This window comes from Macrobrachium nipponense, chromosome 10 (genome assembly GCF_015104395.2).
Source record: "Macrobrachium nipponense isolate FS-2020 chromosome 10, ASM1510439v2, whole genome shotgun sequence".
Lineage (NCBI taxonomy): Eukaryota > Metazoa > Arthropoda > Malacostraca > Decapoda > Palaemonidae > Macrobrachium > Macrobrachium nipponense.
This window is the reverse complement of record NC_087204.1, coordinates 5188578-5207138: the sequence shown is the minus strand read 5'-3', so window position 1 is coordinate 5207138 and position 18561 is coordinate 5188578. Positions and strand designations below refer to the sequence as shown.

The 18561-nt window shown below is 36.6% G+C and overlaps 1 protein-coding gene across 1 annotated transcript in view; it reads left to right on the top strand.

The window, feature by feature from the left end:
• LOC135224268 (uncharacterized) overlaps positions 1-18561 on the top strand; it is a 118233-nt gene that overhangs the window by 48755 nt on the left and 50917 nt on the right. Inside the window, exon 6 of the mRNA XM_064263115.1 lies at positions 177-241. Within this exon, the coding sequence (XP_064119185.1) occupies positions 177-241 (65 nt within the window). The remainder of the gene's footprint in view (positions 1-176; positions 242-18561) is intronic.

The window sequence follows — 18561 nt, the reverse complement described above, 5'->3', positions numbered from 1 at the left end:
TCGAGTATTTAAAAGTGAATTGGAAATCTCTTGCTTACAGAATAATTATGCGTTGGACACTTCGTGACCTTTCCCTCCTGTTTCCTCAACAAATGCTCTAACTGCTCTCAAAAGTTGACGTTTTATGCGATGGATAGGAAAGAGATAAATTCTCTCAAATGCTGTTTTCTGACCAGTATGCTTGTCAGCTGTGATTCCATGTTTGGAAAAGCGGTGGTTTGCATATTCATCTCCAGAGATGGTTTGAAAGATCAATTGACAGCAAAAGAAAACAAATAAAAAAGCGCTTATAATCTAGGCTACTGAAAACTTTAGCCACGGCACGGTGGTGGCCTGACCTATATCGTTGCCAGATGCAGGGTTATGGCTAACTTTAACCTTAAATAAAATCAAAACTATTGAGGCTAAAGGGCTGCTATTTGGTGTGTTTGATGATTGGAAGGTGGATGAATAACACAGAAATTTACAGCCGTCTAGCCTCTGTAGCTCTTAAGATCTGAGGACGGACAGACAATGCCATCTCAGTAGTGTGCTAAAATCTACGGTCAAATAGCGCATTGTTTCACCAACGAAAATTTAAACCATTTAATTTAATTATATATTTCAAATGAGATACTTATTTCTGTGGGTGTGATGGTACTACCCTCTGCTGCGTATGTTACATTCAAATCACAAATTATCATGATTGCAATCACACACGCTCATGACCTCTGACATTTGCTTGCTTTTGCAGTCATCACTGCTATTCCCACTGATTTCAAAGCCTCATCACTATACCATTCAGCTGCCCTGTGAAAGTTACATTACGACCTTTTGTATTGTTAATGATACTTTCCCCCTCGGTCAATTAGCGAGGTCAGTTGTTCGCAGGGGAGAGTACATTTACGCTCGTATGAACTAACAAAATTTATCATTATTTTCACAGAATAGTCTTCCACTGCATTCATGATATTTATACATCGCTGACTTTGCTGCCTTCAGTGTTTTTAATATAATAGTCCTTCCTTATTTCCGTATCTAAAGTACACATTATTCCATTTAAAAGTCAGTCTGTCTGTTTATCTTTCTTCTTATTTATTCTTACATATAAACACTAATGCATCTGCAAATATGACAACTGCTTTCATTTATTCTTACATAAAATCATTAACGCATCTGATTATATGACAATTGCTTTCTTTGTTTTTTCATAGAAGCATTAATGTTTTTCACACTGTTCTCATTCATTCTTTAAATCTTCCTTTCTACGACTTTTAAGTTTTTATTTTTATTTTTACTTTTAATTACATTTCTCTGTAATGGATGTCGTACTTTTTCTACACGAGTTGGTAAATAAAAATAATAAATAACAAGCAATAAATAAGATTATTGCACAATTTGCAACACGATAAAATCGAACTTCAATAAAGAGTGTTTCGTTTGATGAGATTGTATCAGATACCATCAAAACGATAATAAAGCAAGAGAGGAGAGAGAGAGAGAGAGAGAGAGAGAGAGAGAGAGAGAGAGAGAGAGAGATTCCCAAAGACGTCATCCAGCGGTTGTTGTTGTTGTTGACATAACACTAATCAGCTTTGGGGATTATAACTTCCGGGATCCTTTACCTCCGGCGTAATTTTGCTCTCATTAATATCTCCGTCGAAAGGAGATTATCATCTCCAACGAATTCGTTAGTTACCAGTAGAATTTTATCTCGCTTCCTTTGAAGTTGTAAGTGGTTGATTATATATACGATTCCGAGCTCACATAGAGGTTTTTCTTTCATTGCTTTTAATTGTTCCTTTGTGAAGAAACTGACGCTCCCACTCAAGAGACGATGAACTGGTTGAATCAAAAGATCCTCTGAGGAACAATCGTTCTCATGCAGCGAAGCCTATTTGCTTTTCATTCGCTTCTAAGATACAAAATGCGTTGGGTCAACATCAATTCCAGTACGGGTACACCTGATGTTTTACAGAGAAGCTCAAAATGAACTGGAGGGTTGCTCGTAAAATGAAGGCTGATTATTTATTTATCATTCCTCTGGTCATGATCTATTGTGGTCTGGTGTCGTGTACGCTTTTTCGTTTCTTGTGCCTGGTTTGGATCTCATAATACTACTTCATTCACTACACTATTGGATAAATGGCATATATACCTCATTCACCTTTTCGGCATGTCTATAGAATCGCAGAAAAGAAAACTGATGGATGGATAATATTGTTAGCTCTCACAATCTATTAATGAAGTACGTTGCACTTGGTACAACTGTGTCAATGATGACGTTTGTGTTCGAAGGATAAAGTAGGGAGAATCAAGAATTACTGATAACATATGCAATATCATTTTTTTTTTTTTTGCTATATCACAGTTCTCCAATTCGACTGGGGGGTTCCGGGTTGCATCCTGCCTCCTTAGGAGTCCATCACTCTTCTTGCTATGTGAGCCGTTTCTAGGATCACACTCTTTTGCATGAGTCCTGGAGCTACTCCAGCCTCTATTTTTTCCAGATTCTTTTTCAGGGATCTTGGGATCGTGCCTAGTGTTCCTATGATTATGGGTACAATTTCCACTGGCATATTCCATATCCTTCTTATTTCTATTTTCAGATCTTGATACTTATTCATTTTTTCCCTTTCTTTCTCTTCAACTCTGGTGTCCCATGGCATTGCGACATCAATGAGTGATACTTTCTTCTTGATTTTGTCAATCAACGTCACGTCTGGTCTGTTTGCACGTATCACCCTATCTGTTCTGATACCATAGTCCCAGAGGATCTTTGGCTGATCGTTTTCTATCACTCCTTCAGGTTGGTGCTCGTACCACTTATTACTGCAAGATAGCTGATGTTTCTTGCACAGGCTCCAGTGGAGGGCTTTTGCTACCGAATCATGCCTCTTTTTGTACTGGTTCTGTGCAAGTGCCGGACATTCGCTTGCTATGTGGTTTATGGTCTCATTTTTCGTATTGCACTTCCTACATATGGGAGAGATGTTATTTCCATCTATCGTTCTTTGGATATATCTGGTTCTTAGGGCCTGATCTTGTGCCGCTGTTATCATTCCTTCAGTTTCTTATTATTATTATTATTATTATTATTATTATTATTATTATTATTATTATTATTATTGTGGTAATGACTTTTTTTCCCCAAAAGGCAGAAAGCATCAGAAATTACTATAACATATGCAATATTCTTACTATTATTATTCATTATTATTATTATTATTATTATATTATTATTATTATTATTAGTAGTAGTAGTAGTAGTGGTAGCAAACTTACCCATCTACGATGGGTGATAAAATACGGGTGCAGAAGTGAAAAATTTATATGTACTATTTGTTCAGCAATATTAAAATAAGGGCGATCAGTTTGTCCACAACTTAATTTCAAGTTGGCAGAGTCAGTTGCTCTGCTCATCGCCACATACAGTTGGCCATGCGTGAACATGGGTGACGGCAGAAACACACCAACACGATCCAAAGTCTGGCCATGCGACTTGTTTGCAGTGAATGAGAAGGCCAGGTTGATGGGAAACTGCCTGCGCCGTAACTGGAACGGAAACTGGTTGTCCAAAGGCATCAGAGGAATCCGGGGGATGAACAGACGTTTGCCGGTGTTAGGGCCCGTTGCCATAACTGCTTCGATGACGTGGGAGTTTAGCTCCATAACGGTTACCTCGTTCCGTTGCAATGTCCATTGGCAGGATCGAAATTCCGAAGCAACATTACCGGGCAGTACTTCTTCAACGTTATTTTGTGCACTGGCAGTCCCGATGGATTTCAGTTATTCAGAAAATCTTGCGGATATTGATGATAATTTTCATCTTCTATTGTGTCTGATCTGAAATATTCGCGACTTTCTCCGGGGAAGTTGTATAGAAATTATGTATGAAAATTCGTAAAGTAACCAAGTCGACGGAAATAACCAGCCTCGTTTCACGGCCAGAAACAGCTCCGTTTCAGGGAATCCCTTCTCATCCCCACCCCCTACAAAGGAGGGGGTAGGTTGGATGAAACCCCATTACAAACCATCTTAGGGTCCCCACCATAACCCTGCTAAGTTTCATGCCCATCTGACCAGCCGTTTGGCCGTGATTGAATGACAGACAGACAGACAGACATTACGCCCATTATAGTATGATTATTATGGTAATAACTTGTTTTCCCCAAAAGACAGACCAAATCAACATTTTCCTTTGACCTAGGAAATCGATCAATGTTCGTATAACTTCGACTGAAAGCAGTTGATGTTCCAATTGGAACTGTAATGAAATTATCAGTGATTACGCCGGCTAATAGCACTTTAATATAATCCAGTGTTAGGCCGAACGTGGTACTACTGCACTGAATGACTTGTTTTGGCTCCGAAATTAAATCATTTTTATGCGTCTATTTAAACAGGGCACCGAGTTCAATTGTGTTGCTATTCTAAATCTGACTGCAATACATCTAAAAAAAAAAAGTTGTGTATTCATGCATCTATAATTGGTACAGTATATTTTAGCTGAGAGGCTGAAGCATAGCGTGAAGTTATGAGTATTTTATATGCATATTTTAGTGTTTAAAGTGTACGGAGGGAACAGAGGCTAAATGGAATAATAAATAAATCAAGGAATCCGAAGAGGACGTTATACTCACATGCTGGAGCGTATTAGAAACATACGTGGGAGTTGAAAGCTCTTTTCACAAAAACATATGACCTTTACAGAGAATGTTTACATAACGTAGTTACAAGCGATACCCATGTTCACATCCTCATAGAGATATATGTACATCAAGAAAAACACGACGAAAAACAAAACCAGAAAAAACATTGAAATTGCTCGGCTTCTCCATTCCATCGACCGAATAGGTTTCGGGGAAACTCGATTCGAAAGCGTTCAACTGCGATGAAGAACTGGCGGATTATTAAGGCCGTTTATAACTATCTTTAAGAGACTATTACATATAACAATACAAACTTAACCATGATTTGAGGTTTAACGGTCGATTAGCATTTACCACTTGGAATGACGCGAATAAATAAATAATATATATTTAAAAAATTGCAATCTGCAAGACTGGTGCAGATCAAGGAGCATATTTTGTTTTTACATTTCACTTGTTCAAGTACTTACGCATATTTCTATAACACCTGAACATCTTCCACCTTAGTGCGTCAAATTTCGTCCCTTGTAATTTTGAGCGCTTACTTTTTTCTATGCATTTTTAGTTTTTTGTAAAAGAAAACAATTGAAATTGCTTTGTCTTAAATTGCATTTAAAACAAGATGAATGTGATACCCGGTACTGTCTCGCGCATAAAGCATGTTAAATAAGGCAATGCATATTATCAGTAACATTTGAATTGGGACAATAATTTCATGTCTTGACATTTTACACAAAATGACGATAACTGAAAGCATAGGAAGAGCGGCAAAGGTTTCCCTGGCAATCCGAGTGGAGTAATCAAGTCTTGGGCAGAAGTAAGATCATAAAACACGATCTCTTCCCGGAGGATGAAGACAAATAAGAAACAATCACGCGAAGAGAGAGAGAGAGAGAGAGAGAGAGAGAGAGAGAGAGAGAGAGAGAGAGAGAGAGAGAGAGAGAGATACTGCTGAAGGAAAATAAAACCTCAAAAAGGTAAGGAAATACGAGGGTAATTCTTCGGAGACGTCGAGTTTTCTGGGAACTGGTGATTCTCGGTTGGAGCTGCGCTGGACAGCAATTGATGACATCATAGGGATCCTCTTTTTCAGTCCTGAAAGGTTGTTTGTCCCGAGGGCGAATTGTTCTCAAAGAGGATCCCCAAACGCTGTCAACTTTCTCCTCCTTCGATGGGATTGTCTCGTGAATGCGGACTTATCATGCCAAAGTGTGAGACATCTGCAACGTAATTATCACCCATTTACCCAGAAGATTAAATCATGGGGAAAGTGGGTCATAGAATTTATGGGGAAAGTAGGTCACAATTTATGGAGAAAGTAGGTCTGAGAATTTATGTGGAAAGAAGGTCACAGAATTTATGGGGAAAATAGGTCACAGAATTTATAACATCATATGACTCCTCTTTTAGGCTTGAAAGACAATTTGTCCCGAGGGTCACAGAATTTTTGGGGAAAGTAGGTCACAGAATTTATTGGGAAAGAATGTCACAGAATTTCTGGGGAAAGTAGGTCACAGAATTCATGGGGAAAGTAAGTCACAGCATTTATGGGGAAAGAAGGTCTCAGAATTTATTGGGAAAGAAGGTCACAGAATTTATATGGAAAAAAAAGTCGCAGAATTTATGAGGACAGAAGGTCACAGAATTTATGGAGCAAGTAAGTCACAGAATTTACGGAGAAAGTAGATCACAGAATTTATGCAGAGCAATAAGAGGCTTTACTGTTTAACCTCAATTAGAATAAGGAACGGACTCTAAGCCAAAGAAATATTCTATCAATACAAGGCGTGATTTGACCTCCAGCTTACTCGGGGCGCATGCTAAAATCTACTGTCAAATTGTGTGTTGTTTCACCAACGAAAATTAAAGTAAATACGCTTTATTTTATTAGAAATAATTTTTACTGAACATTATTTATTTTTTCACGTTTTCATTCTGATAAATCATAAATATCCTATATAAAATTCCTGTATCTTTAACTCAACGCGATACATATTTTTCAGATCTTTTTAACAACAGCAATAACAACAACAACAACAACAACAACAAAGTAGTTTGGAGTAAGCCAAAACACTAGTGCTAGGTTCAGAAGACACTCATAAGCCATCAGAGCAATTGAAAGTATTTTTTCAGCTGACGAACGATCTGGCTACTTAAATGACACCGAATATACACAGAAGACATAGAAGGAAATGGAGAAAGTATCTTATGAAATTACTTTGATTAATTAAGAAAATATGGCGGTCAGATATTTTCTTGATAAATTAAGCGGACAGCATCAGAAGGGCTTGGAATAAGTTGAAAGACATCTTTATTTTTATAATGGATTTGAATATATCAAACTGTTTTGTTGGTCAACGTGAAAGCTATTATAAACAATGGCTAGAAGTAGCAGGTGGATACCAATACCCCGTCGACAAAATGGACAACAGAATCTCGTATTTATTCCGAATAAAACCCGATGTGGTTCAAGGTCACGGTGTTTATTCAATTCGGGAGTGCACCACCTTTCCCAGGACACTGCACCTCTGTCCACTGAAATAATTTGCTGGCTTTTAAACCATTTTACGTTTTGTCAATAATTTTTCTTTCCCCTTAGGGGAAAAAAACGTTGATATCTTTGTATTCTTCCCTTTTTCGATGTCTTCATTGACCTGACTGTAAATTCAAGTAATTCTGTAAGGAGAATTGAAGGTGAAAATGCCGAATAATAAGTTTTACTAGTTAAGACGCCTCGTAAATTCTAATTATATCCTGATGTTTAGATTAGGTGATTAGGTATTCGACAAAAAGAAATTTAATGTCATTTAATGTCATGGGGAATATTAAAGCCTGTAATATTTTTCATGCCAATAAATGCCATTAAATTTCTACATTGTCGAACACCTAAACACCTAAATTTAGCATCAAGATATAATTGCAGTTTACAAGGCGTTTCAAAACGACTTGAATACCAAAATCAATCATTAAGCATATCCTCGAATTCCGATGTATCATAAATTTCAGATGTATCATTCATCTTTTTGGTGATTTGCATTTGATACTGCAACACGGGTCCCTCGTGGCTACTGAAAAATGTATAGTTTTAATCGTACTTACTGGAATTTTGATCAGATATTGAATTTAAGACTAAATGTATTAGTAATTTGTGAAGATGTATTTTTCATAAGCCACTGAACAAAAAAAAAAAAAAAAAAAAAAAAAAAAGAGGTTTCTCTTAAACCTTCAGCAAAGATGCTTTTGGATGAATTAATCGAGTGTCACAGTATACCCGAGAGAGAGAGAGAGAGAGAGAGAGAGAGAGAGAGAGAGAGAGAGAGTACACGACGTGCTTTTCATGGGGTCCTGTTTTTAATGGCACCTTTGAAAACTGTACAAAACGGCCAGGATGAAGCAGTAACTGACAATTTTATTAGTGTTCGGTTACCACCGGCCTTCGACATTGCGGCTTCATTTCAAGAAGTAATAACAATAGATCCTCTAAGAGTTGGGAAACTTCTCTCAAAGTGAAATTGAGAAACTTTCCCAGACAATTCCCAAGTCTATCACACTTCTTTTTATCACGCTCTCCTCTCATTCAATTTAATTCTTGTTTTATTTTTCTGGTTGGGCTCCATATCTTCACTTTCAAACTCGGTAAAAGAAGGCAACCCTTCAGAAATTGTCAATAGTGAGCTAAAATATATTTCATTATCTCAGCCTTCTCATTTGTACTGCAACAAATGTTACATAAGGGCATTTCTCCCACTATTTATTTAGCCAATGTAACTTCTTTTACCATTCACTACTTGATAAGGGTGGGAGGCAGTTCAGCAAAATATAAAACCTAAGCTTTAAACCAGAGTGTTTTATGGGTCTGTTATACTTGACACGTATCCTGTTTTAACAGAAGAATTTATTTACTCACACACCCACCCATATATATATATATATATATATATATATATATATATATATATATATATATATATATATTTATATATATATATATATCTCAAGCTTCCAAAATCACCTGAGTACGAACGAAAGGTTTCTTATAGTATTCTGAAACACATCAATTCAATTCAGTTCAATTCACTTCTCATCTGGAAACTTGTTAGGTAATTCCGTGGTTCTTCTGATCTTTCGGTAAGAATGCATACACGTTTTGAGTAATAATAATAATAATAATAATAATAATAATAATAATAATAATAATAATAATAATAATAATAATAATGTAGAAAAGAATCCACAGGTTTTTTTTGTGAGATGAATATAAAAAAAACCACCCATAAAATGAAAAACCACCTTTTTCGTCAAAACATATGATGAAAAAGCCTCCTAAAAATAAATTGTCCTTTTACTGGGCGACCTTGGGTCAATATTTTCCTCTAAGCCCCATAATCCCGTCTTCCGGTTAAAGGAATCTACACAGTCATCTCAGACATTCGAAAAAACAGAGTCAGCAGTTCCGAAGGGTGGGGTGGAGGTGGGGTGGGGTGTGGGGGGGGGGGGGGGGGTGTGGGGGGGGGGGGGGGGGGGGTGGGGGGGGGGGGGGGGGGGTGGGGGGGGGGGGGTGGCATTTGCAAATATCGACTCCTGGTTTCATCGGTTTTGCAATCAGTGGCTATTGGCTGAGAAGATTCCTTCACTGGAAGCGATTTTCCAGGAAAGATGAATGGATTTGGAATTCACGATTCCTTCACTGGAACCACTTTTCCAGGAATATTCTAGGATTTGGAATTTTTGTGAAATTGCCCTTATTTGCTGTCTGCCTTTCAATTATGTGGAAGTGGTGCTATATTTAGAGAGAGAGAGAGAAGAGAGGTCTCAAAGACTTGTTGGCCCATACTAAGAGGAGACGTCGTTTGCTCACTTATCTCTAGGAGCAGGTATTACTGTCCATTCGCAGTGTCCTAATGATTTTCTCTAGTTTTCTTTTAAATTCTTCCACGATGTTGCTTTTTACGACTTCTGGTGGCAGAGAGAGAGAGAGAGAGAGAGAGAATGTCTGCTTCTAAACACTGGAGCAAATATTTGCCAGCGTTTATGTGGTCGCAATAGCTAAACTATCATATTACCACGACCTCTAATTATCTAGAATGTAGCATTTTATCTAGAGAAAACGAATAAGATGGACTAAAACGATTATCACACAAAAATCTTATATATCAAATCTGAACACAGTAGTGTCAAGGGGTATATATATATATATATATATATATATATATATATATATATATATATATATATATATATATATATATATATATATATATATATATATAATATTGTGAACGGGAGGCAGTCATGATAATAATCACCAAACTGAGATGAAACCATCTCTCTCTCCCTCTTTCTCTATCTCTCTCTCTCTCTCTCTCTCTCTCTCTCTCTCTCTCTTCTTCGAAAACTTCTCATACTCGTAGATAGATCTCATGACACGACTAAGAGGGTTATCGAGCCTCAGAGGACGAGATTTGGAGTCCTATGGCCGTTGTGGCATGAAATATGACGTGAACTTTGCTCCTTCGAGGAATTGTTTCGAGTTGGGTCATATTATCTATGCCTCCTCCTGTCATCCTCCTCCTCCTCCTTCCTCCATCCGGCTGCATCCTCCTCCCTTCCGACCTCCTCCTCATCCTCTCTCTCACCATCATCTTAGACTTCGATACGAAATTAAGAAAGTTTCCATCGACTCTGCAAGTTTCTTCATTCTCCCATTTTTATACTTGTTTATCCATTGCATATATTTAGATGCATTCCAGTTACGTTGAATTCTGCAAATACCCAGCGCCACGCCCAGGCTGAAAGACTTTGGTAAACGCTGGATATGGAAATCCACGAACAACAGAACTTACATAGAAAAAAAAAAACGGGATAATTGTCAAATCCGCACATTCATTCCAAATCCCTTGTACTATTCCTTCTAAATCCGCTTTGCAATGCTTAGCTTGAAGATTTATTACTTTTGGACTTCCCAAGTTATATAGTCTTTGGTGCTTATGTATTTATTTTATTCCCGAGATTAAGAGAGTATCAAGAACATTTGCATGACTGCGTTTGCCGCATGTTCCATGAATTCCTTCTTTTGACAGAGGATATAGCAACTTGAGTATTACATTTTAATTATTTACTTATGTATTTATTTATTAATTCATTTATTGTTTTTAGATGAACAGCGCTTAATGCATAACTAGGTTTCGCTGAGAACATTCAGTAGAAGGAACGTGTGCAAATTCTCTCTCTCTCTCTCTCTCTCTCTCTCTCTCTCTCTCTCTCTCTCTCTCTCTCTCTCTCTCTCTCTCTTTAATAACTAATCCTTCTTCAGAAATAATGAGGCTTCCTGACAATTTATAAATAAACTTCTCGCGCGCTCATAAGTGAGGTCTTGCTGTCTTTCCAACAGTGATGTGAAGAATCTAAATTGGTGTACATTGGATCACCATTTTATTTACTTGTATACAAATCTAGTATCTCTCTCTCTCTCTCTCTCTCTCTCTCTCTCTCTCTCTCTCTCTCTCTGAGAACAGACTCGCAGTTAATATCAAAACGAATGAAGATGCCGTTCCCTGAACCTTTTGAATATTCCTCGCGAAAACCTTATGCAAGTGATATCGCCGATGGAGGAGGGCAGAGCAAAGCAGAGCAAAGCAGAGCAGAGCAGAGCACAGCAGAGCACAGCAGACTCCAATAAACAAGCAGTATCTCACCAACGAAATCTCTCAAAAGGTTCTCCATCAGGGAGATAAATTTCGAGACGACTATCGCAGGAAATATTGAAAAAAGACCTTTAGAAGACGCGCGCAGTCTTTTGCGCAGAATTCATCTTAAGGTTATTTTCTCTACGTATTACTTTCATTGGGTCAGCGGGCATGAATATATTATGTACATAATATACACATATGTGTATATATAACATATGTATACATATACGTATATGAAATATATATGTATATACTTATATATGTGTGTATATAGGTATATGTATACATATATATAAAATATGTGTATATAATTATATAATATATATACGTATTTATATTTATACATATGTATATGTATGTGTATATATATATATATATATATATATATATATATATTTATATATCTATATATATATATATATATTGTAGAAACGAGAGAGAGAGAGAGAGAGAGAGAGAGAGAGAGAGAGAGAGAGAGAGAGAGAGAGAGAATATAAGCATTTTGGTATATAATCACCAACACCATTTTTTAAAATATTCTAACGTAGATTTTTACCAACATTACTTCCTAGAACCGTAATTCCCTCTTCACTGACTACGGTGCCTTGTTTTCATAAACACAACTAATTAATATTCAAAAAAAATATTCATTATGCTGATATGGCTGAGTTCTCGGTACCACGACTAATTAACAAACGGGGAATATTTATAATTATCATATGAATCATTTCAGAGAAAATACAATAAAATTAACCTTTGTTTAACGAAGTTGATTGTTACGTAGAATTAAACGCTAGTGAAAACCCTGTTTGAAAATAAAGAATTAGAATTCATTATCTTAATAATGAATTTATGGCGTCAATGGAACAGGGGCTTAGTGATTGTGATTTGGTCTCTTTCATAAAAAAAATAATAATAATAACGAAGTCGCTATTCAATAATAATAACGAAGTTGCTATGGCGTTTTCCGGATGAAGAAACCGTATATAAAAAAAAAGGGGGGTCGTGTCATTTCGTAAATCATTCAGAATTTGAGGAAATATGAAAGGGGAGTGATGGTTTATGGTTGGTCTGGTCAAAACTGATTGACTGGAAATCACTTAGCTCTAAAACGGGATGGAAAAAAGAGAGGAGTACTGAGAGTCTGGAGATGTGAAGTTAAGAAGTGTATACATTTCTCACCAAGCCCGGTTTTGTTGCCATGCCCCTAGGTTAGAAACATGAGATTGTTTTCAAGAAGATTCTATGGTTAGTTTTTAAGATATGGCGTCCCGCGTTTTTCAGGGAAAACTCATAATGGCGCCCGTGAAAAGTGTAAACTGCTACTCTGTTTAATAAGAAAAGCAATTTTATGGGAAATATATTGATGAAACTCACTCATAAACGAAATAGTTCATACATAGCGATATGCAAAAACACTTGCCAACCCCCCTCCCCCCAAATCCCCGAGTGCTACTCGCTTAAGAGATGGTCGTCTCTAAACCCGGAAACAAGTCCGCCTCACCCACCCCCCACATATTTCTTTCCTTTACCATCTAATCTTCCTTATACTCTAAAGTTTTTGTAAATCAATTTGTTAGAATCAACTTTCCTTTGCAACTGTTTTCCAAACCATCTATAATCTGTTTCTCCTCGAGGGCTTTTGCAGTCCGTCCGCACTTTCTCTGTCCGCTCTCAGATCTAAAAAACTACAGAGCCTAGAGGGCTGCAAATTGCTATGTTTTCATATTATTTACGGATAAGTTAGCCATGATCGTGCGTTTGGCGTGGCTGAATGTTTCGGGGGCCACGGATCATGCAGCATTATACGCTGTATAGGAAACTCGAATGCGCGAAGCTTTTTTTATAAATCTTGCCAACAGGAGTTACTTATATTATCCATATTTTTTTTCATATTATTTTTACTCCCACCATCACTCTTGCCATCAGCGTGTTCTCCATTATTCCTAGGGTTATATTTCTCTTCCCCTTTGAAGATCACCATCATCTAAGTTTTATCATCATCATCATGCTTTTTTTTATATATAAGCGAACCCTTCTTGTCGTGCAAACCTTTGGTTAAGAAAATTAAACAAAAAGAAACCGTTAATGGACCCGATATGCTCTTAGGAGCCTCGCTGCTAATGAGAAAATGGCTTATCAATAAAGTTGCCCCAAGTTTTCGTTGTCTGATGGACCACACGCCAAGAGATAAGGTAAAAATCTATGGTACGAGGCTCCTGTCTTTTACGAAGATGGAGATTAAGGTTTTTCGCTTACTCGGGGAGTAAGCCAACAAACTATCTTGTTGTCGTTCTTGTTAAGGGGGGCAGTAAGAAAGGTCTATGGAAAAGCGTGAAAGTGCTTGATGAAGGTGTTTCACGTTGAGTTAAAGATACAGGTATGTTAGAATAGGATATTTATAATTTATTTACTAGAATGAAAACGTAAAAAATAAATAATGTGCTTGTTAAATTGCACAGAAAAATTATTTCGCGCGTGAGCGACATGAATTCAACTGCTCTAAAAAGGAGAATAAAAAAAAGTTCCGTCTTGTAAAAAAAACCGAGCAGAATGAAGCCTAAATCAGAATACATTTAATATAGGGGACATTTTGTCTGTATTACCTTACATATGGGGTAAATTATCTATAATACCTGAAATATTGGGGAAATTTTCTGTAATACCTTAGATATGGGGGAAATGATGTCTGTAATACCTTGAATATGGGGGAGCAAAGACAAGCTATTTCTGTTTACTGCAATATATATATATATTTACACATCTATATAATCATATATATATATAAATATATTATATATATAATATAAGTATATCATATATACTATATTATTATATTTATATATAAGTTATATAGTATATATGATATATATATATGTATCATGTATATATATATTAATAAACATATATATATGAATATATATATATATATATATATATATATAGTATATATATATATATATATATATATATATATATATATATATATATATATAATATATATATATATATATATATATATATATAATATATATATATGATATATATATATATATATATAGATATATATATATATATCTATATATATATATAATATATATATATATATATATATATAGTATATATATATATATATATATATATATGTATATATATATATATATATATATATATATATATATATATATCTATATATATATATATATATACATATCAATATATATAATGTAAGGCCTAGGGGTTTTGATTAATAATATGCGTTCTCTGTGACCTATGGAATGTGGAGAACAGTGCAGAGGTAACGACCTGAGAGTAGCTGATCAATGAGTTTCTAGGGGATGGCGTGAGATAAAAATGCTTAGTTCGTCGAGTCAATGTACGACAGTTTATGAACTCTTCTCAAAGTGCCTTTGTGAAACTAGATGCAGCTAGAACCGCGAGGCGCTATCGAACTGTGTGTTCGTATGTGCGTGTGCGCCTCTTCTATTCATAATGTATCACTAGCCAAGTCTATGGGAAGACTTGCACAGAGATTCGGGGGAGGAAGGCAAAGCCACGATGGCGGGTGCCAAAGTGTTTTTTAAACAGTGATTGATATTCCGGTTGGGATGGGTAAGTGTTACCTTTACTTTAGCCAAAGGGATGGCTTGTTTGATATCTTGTAAGATGTTCCATTTTATTAACTTTGTCTTTAAACTTGTGTGTGTACTTACCGGGATGTGTTCTGTATCTTTGGAACAGACGGATCTGGAATACCGGGGGACAAAAGAGTTCCCGGAGGGGTGTGGACTTTTGGGTGACTTGACGATGTACTGTTTTTGAGTTAGTCTGTAAGACTGGATTACTTGGTTAATTGATTTATTTGTTTTTGTTAATAAACGTTAGTGTTATGATGCAACTCTCTCATTTTCATTACCTGTTAGAATGGAGAGAGAGAGAGAGAGAGAGAGAGAGAGAGGGGGTGATTGCTGGGGGGGAGAGAGAGAGAGAGAGAGAGAGAGAGGTGATTGCCGGGAGAGAGAGAGAGAGAGATAGGTTGTGTGTGTAATGGAGTAATGGGGTCTGCCTTCCGTTTCGTGTCCACGCTTACCTTATGAATACTGGGGGTCCTTCCCCCATGTTATAGTGGTGGCAGCGGTTAAGAGGGGATATAAAAAGTTTTGTTTTTCTTTTCTATGCCTAGGAACGCCAATGTAGAGATGGGTGGCCAGTTAGAAAATAAAAGGGGTAGAGAAAATATCCATCCGTGGGATGGGGGGATGAGGAAAGAATTTCTATTAGGGTCATCAAATTCGCTCGTACCGAGATTCTTCAGGGCGGGAGTCGTGAGACAAGCAACTCAGTCTAGTTCATGAGTGACGGTTGCTAGGGGTCATCTCGCCAATCGCGTTTGTATTGTGCCGACGAGATTTACACGTTTTACGAAGAATTTCGAGTTCCTTTTGTTCCCATTATGGAGTGGTGAGTGTTAAACTATTGTTTTGAAGGAGTGGGTTTTTGTTTAAATATTTCAGGGAAATGGGATTGGTTCAAGGAGGGTCAAACAATTTTTTTTCTTGTCTTTGGTGTCCCCATAGTGAACGTGTTTTCTTTATTTGCATGTGTTTGTAATAGACGTATGGATTCGTCTTTGTTTAAAACATAGGAGTGTATTTTTCTATGCATGTGAACTGTGCTTGGATAATCATATTTGGCTTAGTGACACAGAGCGGCCACAATTTTACGGGCTCAGCACATTTCTGCAGAGAAGCGCGTCAACATTGCGAGGGTATATTAGGCATCCCTAGGGGGGGGGGGGGTCGGGTGGGGGGGGGGGGGGGGGGGGGGGGGGGGGGGTAGTTGCATGGATACCACTGGCCTCCCTCGAGAGATAGTGCAGGGATGGGTACTAGTGTATACCTTGGGAAGGGGTCCTCAGACACTGTTCAAGGGGAGATGGGGATACTGCTGTGTATACCTCGGGCTGTTCTGCCGCTTGACTGAGGGGTTGTTCTCGGGGGGGGGAGAAATTTTTTTTTCTCAGTGTGGGTGAACTCCCCCTTTCCTTTTTTTTTTCTTTGTGTTGGGAGATGGGTCTGGCCTTGACCATGAATGCTAAGATGTCAGCTGATTGATAAGTTGATGAAGTGAAATGCCCGTGGAGTCCTTTTTTTTTAGAAAAGAGATTTTTTCTTTTCCGAAAATGAGGGGAAAAGTAGTTAACATGCACGGGATGTGTTATATGTTTCTTTGTGCCTTGAAAGACACAAATATAAGGGGGATACACAGATTATTTTTTTATTGTTGTTAGAGAAATTACTTTGAAATGCCGATGATTGGTGTTGTATCTGTGTTGTGTGGCAATGGTGTTATGTCATGGTGTTGCATGCTGGAGACATTGTATGTCATAGGATTCAGCAATACTAGTGTAAGCTATTTTGAATTTCACCTTTACTTGAAATTTTTTTTTGCAAGAGAATTATTGCTGTGGAGAGTTATTATTATTATTAATAATTATTGTACTTGAGATGTGTTACGGGAGGTTTGCTTAAGTATAATTATCATTACGGGAGAATTGTTTTACGAGAGATTTGAGATATTTCATGGGAGATTAGTTGATAATTATTACAGATAATTATTCAAGGAGAATTATTACAATGAATTAATGGGAGAAGTCTTGTGTTAATTATTTGTTGAGTTTTTGTAACTTTGGAGAATATTTCAGTGATTCACGGGGATGAGTTTTGCTGAATCTTGATGAATCTGACTGAATCTTGGTGAATTGTGTGGAATCTTGCTGAACTTTTGCTGAATTTTGTGCTGAATTTTTGGAGAATGGACAAGCATTAACATTGGTGATATTTTTTGTACTGATACTGATGATTTTGATGATAGCAATTTTTTTGGTGATTTTGTGATAATGATATTTCTGATACTGATTTTTTATGTACTAATACGTGGGCGTTTTAATGCTGTCAAGGGAGGTGAAATCTTTTTTTGATTTTGGGAGGAACTAACAACACATTACTTTAGTTTTTTTCCCTTTTTTTTATGTGTTCAGCAGATAATTGCTTGACATCTAGTGAGTTACGGGAGATAGTAATGGTGCCGTTGATTTTTCTTTTCTTCTTTTTTGGAAATTAGCCATCGCTGACACATGTTTTTTTTACCAAGGATGAATTTGAATTTATTTTTTCTCTCCAGTTGGTGTGGATATTTTTTATTGTCTCAGTTCATGACTTAGAGTCATTGTTCGGGAACGTGTTTGTGTTTTAGCTATTTGATGCTATAGAGAAATATATGGGAGAATTTTTTGCATGTTTTGAATGCATACGTTATGGCACTACATTTCTTCTCTGGATATTTATGTTCCAGAAATTGTGAGTTTTCTTGCACAATACATTAGTTGTATTTGTGACAACTTTGTGAGAGATCGGAAACTTGGTTAAGTTTTCTAGTGGCTTATGTCGTAGTGCATATGGAGAAGTCTTGGCTAAGACACTGTGAGTTGGGAATTCTGTTATAATGACTTGTGGCACATTGGTGATTTTTTCTAGAATTTTCTAGACAGTTTTATTTGCGGAGTTTTTGCCCTTTTTTAGCAGTTATGCTAAATGGAGTGAGTTTTTATAGTTTTTGACTATAACATTGAGTTATTCTCTGGAGAATTGGAGTTATAATTGAGATATAATTGAGATATATTATTTTGGAGTTATATTTTGAGATATAATATATGGGAGATATATATTTTTGGCCATTTTCGATATTTGCCAATAGTGGTATGAGCTATGTTTAGTTCATTTATTTTGCAGCCATCTTTGTTGCAAATGGAGACACATATTTGGAGATTATGGGGCAATATTTGTGAGTGAGTGAGTTAGTTGCCTTGAGTGCACATTTTTTGGAGATATATTTTTTGGAGCCTTGTTTTGTTCCACATGGAGTTATTGGGGAAATAGAGGTAAATATTTTGTATTTGCCGAAATAGAGGTGATTATTCTCTATTCCTGGAGTGGTGTCTTTTTTTTTTACTGACATGTGGCTATTAGAGAAATAAGAGAATAATATAAGGGGGTTGGTTATTAACCAAATGGAGGAAATATTTTTATAACCGGAGTGGTGTTATTATTAATATGGTGTCTCATAATGGAGTTGGAATTAATCTTGGGCGGGTTACCCTTTTTTTTTCTTTTTGTGGTTATGGAGTTTTTTTTTTTTTGAGCAAAGAGGAGATTTCTGTGGTTCTCTTTTTTGATTTTGTG